This window comes from Thalassophryne amazonica, chromosome 14 (genome assembly GCF_902500255.1).
Source record: "Thalassophryne amazonica chromosome 14, fThaAma1.1, whole genome shotgun sequence".
Classification (NCBI taxonomy): domain Eukaryota; kingdom Metazoa; phylum Chordata; class Actinopteri; order Batrachoidiformes; family Batrachoididae; genus Thalassophryne; species Thalassophryne amazonica.
In genome coordinates this window covers 4922199-4928004 of record NC_047116.1, presented here as the reverse complement: position 1 = coordinate 4928004, position 5806 = coordinate 4922199, and the positions used below count along the sequence as shown (strand labels likewise).

Sequence of the window (5806 nt, the reverse complement as noted above, 5' to 3'; positions counted from 1 at the left end):
CGTGGGTGTGTGCACACCCAGTAACAAAAACAGTCAGAAGGTGGAAAGTCACCTCCACCTCTAATCACACACTCGTGCAGCTCCTGTTAACCACTTATCTGGTTGGGGTGTGAGCGAAGCCGTCCGCTGATCACACCAAAACGCCAATCCACAGATAAGGTCAACACCCACAGGAAAACGGCTGCAAAGAAGTTCAGACTATAAAGTCAGTGTTAAGTTCAGATACAGCAGAGAATATTACCTTCACAGGTAGATGATTCTCGGCAGCGAGGTGGAGATGACATCCGGCTTTTATGGAGTGATGAAATGATGGGTGACAGCTGTCATGAGTTTGATGGTGACAGCTGTCACTCCCGGTTGTGTCCGTGCGGCAGCGCCTCCTCGTGCCTGAAGCCCGCAGCTCAGGCAGGGCGCCCTCTGGTGGTGGGGCCAGTCAGTACCTCCTCGTCTGGCGGCCCACCAACACTATCCCCTTTGTTCTTGTAGAGAGTGGTGATCGTAGCATCTCTCATGTCTTGGTGGAAACAGCTCCTTCCCGCCAGCACGTGTGCAGAACTTCATGGATAGGATGAAAGAGAGAAGTTTTGCAGTGCTTGACAAGATCCAGTGGGATCCCATCACTGCCTGGGGCGTTGCCGTGGCCAAGCTGTCAGTGGCCTTGCTGAGCGTGTCCAAAGTTGGATCCACATCCAGTTCTGCCATCATTGGCAGCGTTCAACTGCATCAAGTGCTGGTGGTGCACAAGTGTGTCTCCTTGGAATAGAGTTTGGAGTAATGTTCTACCCATCTCTCCATCTGTTGGCTCTTGTCAGGGATTACTTCCCCAGTGGATGACCTATTGGGGCTCTTTTACACTGAACAGGGCCCAGAGCCTTTTTAATACCATCATACATCCCTCTGATTTCCCTGTATCACACCGTCTGAATGCTTAGATCTCAACTCTGTCCTGTACTCCTTAGTACAGCATCTGACAGTATACTGAACCCTGCTACGTGCAGTCTTGAGAATTTGCAGGTTCCTTGCAGTTGGAGACCTTTTGTATTTGGCATAGGCAGCACGCTTAATAGCAGTGACAGGTGTCCAACTCGCTAGACTTGGCTTCAAACCAGTCGTGTGTTTTTTGGGTCTTTTCCAAAAGTTATTAGAGCTGTTTTTATGCATTGCATCACAAAGGCTTCCCATTTAGCTGTTGTGCAGTCCTCAGGTTTAGTGGCAGGAAGTTCCTGCTCAAAAGCTCTGGCGAACTGTCTACAAGGTCTGGCTGGGACATCAATGTGGGAGTACCCCGGCATCTTGGTGTGATGGAACTTTTTTTGGCTGTAGCCTGATTTTGCAGTAAACCAGCAATGGTCCTATGTCACAGTCTGCACTGCGGTAGGAGCATGTATGGAGAACACCTCTTGATGCAGTGCGTCTGACCAGTATGAGATCCAGCTGATGGCCAGTGCTTTGATCGCGGATGCATCCAGGAGACCTTGTGTTGGGGCTTGGTCTTAAAGTATGAGTTAGCAATGCACAGATTGTGGTAGGCATACAACTTGAGCAGGACGTTGCCCGTTTTCGTTCAACTTGCCAACGCCAAACTGGCCAAGGCAAGCAGGCCATGAGTCATGGTCTGCGCCCACCCTAACATTGAAGTCACCCAAGAGGATGAGTTGCTCATTGCCCGGGATGCGACGGACGACGAATGAGAGGTCCTCATAGAATGCATCCTTGGTGTTAACACAACCCCAGGGCATATCCACATACCCTGGTGGACCTGCAGGTAGTGCCTCATTGGGTAGCCGTTGACCCACCCATGCCAGAGCCTCGTTAGTCTAAGTCCAGGGTGCACCACGTGGAGGGAGGATGGTAGTAAGGCCAGACTGGGAAGGCTACCGACGTTCACCTTGTCAGCCCACACAGAATGTGAACCTATCCCAGGCAGGCCTGTAAGTGCTTGCACCTGCTGACCCACTGACACTGGCCAATTGGGGTTGTAATAATAATAATAATGACATTTATAAAATGGGGCTTATCTTCACAATTTAACTGGATTATTTGAGGGAGAAAAAGAATCACATTTGATTTCATTGACATGGGAATGCTGTTAACATTTCAGTTTAGATTTTCTTTTGATCCCACAGATGAAGAGCAAAAATTCGGGGGGGAAAAAAAGGCAAACACTACATTATCAAATTTCTGTCTAACCTAAAACTTAGCAGATTAGTTAATGGTCAGAATTTACACATGTAGCCTAATATTTACAAAGATCATGCTAAATATTTAGCTAAATGTTGAGACAAATATGCACCTAAATAAAAGAGCTAATTGTTCCTCTCTGATAGCAGAGTAATAAAGTGTCTGATAACATACATTTAGCAGTAAGGGCATGTTTATTTCAAATCTACAATTCATGGATGTTTTGGTTTAGAGCTATATTGTACCTGCATCCTTTGATGGCAATTTCAATTGCAATTTTAGGGCACTTCTAACATATTAATAATAAAATAATTTAGAAAAATGGTCTGTTTATGCAAAAAAAAAAAAATTTTTTTGGGGGGGGGTGGGGGGGGGGTGCTCACAGGTTGTCTTGTCTGGCGAGTAATTCAGTGTAGAACCGCACTGGTCCTTGGTCTGAAAACGTCCTTTAGGCGACAGAAGTAAACCTCTCCAAAGTGTTTAACATCAGTGTTTTAAAGTCTGGTTCTAAAACCTGAATGATTTATACAGTAGTGTTCAGAATAATAGTAGCGCTATGTGGCTAAAAAAGATTAATCCAGGTTTTGAGTATATTTCTTATTGTTACTGGGAAACAAGGTACCAGTAGATTCAGTAGATTCTCACAAATCCAACAAGACCAGCATTCATTGATATGCACACTCTTAAGGCTATGAAATTGGGCTATTAGTAAAAAAAGTAGAAAAGGGGGGTGTTCACAATAATAGTAGCCATCTGCTGTTGACGCTACAAACTCAAAACTATTATGTTCAAACTGCTTTTTTAGCAATCCTGTGAATCCTAAACTAGTATCTTAGTTGTATAAACCACAGTTTTTCATGATTTCTTCACATCTGCGAGGCATGGAGGTCAACCAACTTGTGGCACCTTTCAGCTGTTATTCCACTCACAGATTCTTTAACAGCATTCCACAATTTATTCACATTTCTTGGTTTTGCTTCAGAAACAACATTTTGATGTACCCCACAAGTTCTCAATTGGATTTAGGTCCGGGGGATTGGCGGCCACTCCAAAACATTATTTGTTGGTTTGGAACCAAGATTTTGCTGGTTCGCTGTGCTTGGGGTCATTGTCTTGTTGAAAACACCCATTTCAAGGGCATGTCCTCTTCAGCATAAGGCAACATGACCTTCTTCCTATTTTGCAAAAACTGCAACCGAAATGCTTTGTCCCCTCGTACAGCTCACATGACCTTCTATATGGCCTGCTAGTTGTGGACAGAAGAGATGGAGGGTTTGTTAAAACTTTAGAGATAGTATGAAGGAAAACCCAGCAGTCCTTCCAACAACGTAGTCATTGAATTTTTTTTTATGTAAACATTTTGAAAATATTGCTTAGCGTTTGCGCAACTCTGTCAGCGGGTATAGACAAATAATGTGTCCAACTGAATGTTTGTGTGACATTAGAGCACAACATGTCGTGGAGTTGTAAAATTATTGAAAGTTAACGTCAGATATTTGTGTAGGATTTTATTTTTGAATTAACTTGAGGCATTTGCATGACGTCTTGATCTGCTTCCACGCAAAAAAACAAACACTGCTAGTAGTAGTAAGAAATTGCTTTTTTGTCCAGCACGGGGACATTTACAGTGCGACAGCAGCAGTGGTAATAGAAGGAATTGTGCAACAATCGGGCAGTGTAAAGTGTGCAAATAGAAGGAAAATGCAAATACTTACTAATCAAGAGAATGGTGGGGGTGGGGGGGGGGGGGAGATAAATCAAAATCAAATCAAATCAATTTTTTATATAGCGCCAAATCACAACAAACAGTTGCCCCAAGGCGCCTTATATTGTAAGGCAAGGCCATACAATAATTACGGAAAAACCCCAATGGTCAAAACGACCCCCTGTGAGCAAGCACTTGGCAACAGTGGGAAGGAAAAACTCTCTTTTAACAGGAAGAAACCTCCAGCAGAACCAGGCTCAGGGGGGCAGTCTTCTGCTGGGACTGGTTGGGGCTGAGGGAGAGAACCAGGAAAAAGACATGCTGTGGAGGGGAGCAGAGATCAATCACTAATGATTAAATGCAGAGTGGTGCATACAGAGCAAAAAGAGAAAGAAACACTCAGTGCATCATGGGAACCCCCCAGCAGTCTAAGTCTATAGCAGCATAACTAAGGGATGGTTCAGGGTCAACTGATCCAGCCCTAACTATAAGCTTTAGCAAAAAGGAAAGTTTTAAGCCTAATCTTAAAAGTAGAGAGGGTGTCTGTCTCCCTGATCCGATTGGGAGCTGGTGTTCCACAGGAGAGGAGCCTGAAAGCTGAAGGCTCTGCCTCCCATTCTACTCTTACAAACCCTAGGAACTACAAGTAAGCCTGCAGTCTGAGAGCGAAGCGCTCTATTGGGGTGATATGGTACTATGAGGTCCCTAAGATAAGTGGGGCCTGATTATTCAAAACCTTATAAGGAAGAAGAAGAATTTTAAATTCTATTCTAGAATTAACAGGAAGCCAATGAAGAGAGGCCAATATGGGTGATATGCTCTCTCCTTCTAGTCCCCGTTAGTACTCTAGCTGCAGCATTTTGAATTAACTGAAGGCTTTTCAGGGAACTTTTAGGACAACCTGATAATAATGAATTACAATAGTCCAGCGTAGAGGAAATAAATGCATGAATTAGTTTTTCAGCATCACTCTGAGACAAGACCTTTCTAATTTTAGAGATATTGCCCAAATGCAAAAAAGCAGTCCTACATATTTGTTTAATATGTGCGTTGAATGACATATCCTGATCAAAAATGACTCCATAATTAACCTTAGTGTGTGAAGAAGATTCCCCATTTACATGAACAAATTGTAATCTATTAGATAAATATGATTTTAACCACCGCAGCGCAGTGCCTTTAATACCTATGGCATGCTCTAATCTCTGTAATAAAATTTTTATGGTCAACAGTATCAAAAGCAGCACTGAGGTCTAACAGAACAAGCACAGAAATGAGTCCACTGCTGAGGCCATAAGAAGATCATTTGTAACCTTCACTAATGCTGTTTCTGTACTATGATGAATTCTAAAACCTGACTGAAACTCTTCAAATAGACCATTCCTCTGCAGATGATCAGTTAGCTGTTTTACAACTACCCTTTCAAGAATTTTTGAGAGAAAGGAAGGTGTGGAGATTGGCCTATAATTAGCTAAGATAGCTGGGTCAAGTGATGGCTTTTTAAGTAATGGTTTAATTACTGCCACCTTAAAAGCCTGTGGTACATAGCCAACTAATAAAGATAGATTGATCATATTTAAGATCGAAGCATTAAATAATGGTAGGGCTTCCTTGAGCAGCCTGGTAGGAATGGGGTCTAATAGACATGTTGATGGTTTGGAGGAAGTAACTAATGAAAATAACTCAGACAGAACAATCTAACCAAATACCGGCATCACTGAAAGCAGCCAAAGATAACGATACGTCTTTGGGATGGTTATGAGTAATTTTTTCTCTAATATTATTTTATTAGCAAAGAAAGTCATGAAGTCATTACTAGTTAAAGTTAAAGGAATACTCGGCTCAATAGAGGTCTGCCTCTTTGTCAGCCTGGCTACAGTGCTGAAAAGAAACCTGGGGTTGTTCTTATTTTCTTCAATT

At 42.9% G+C, this 5806-nt stretch overlaps 1 protein-coding gene across 1 annotated transcript in view; it reads left to right on the top strand.

The window, feature by feature from the left end:
- Window positions 1-568: 568 nt before the first annotated feature.
- The window catches only part of arhgap15 (Rho GTPase activating protein 15), a 143441-nt gene continuing 138203 nt past the window's right edge, over window positions 569-5806 (top strand). The window contains exons 1-2 of the mRNA XM_034187120.1: window positions 569-744; window positions 960-1024. Coding sequence (XP_034043011.1) covers window positions 569-744; window positions 960-1024 — 241 coding nt within the window. The remainder of the gene's footprint in view (window positions 745-959; window positions 1025-5806) is intronic.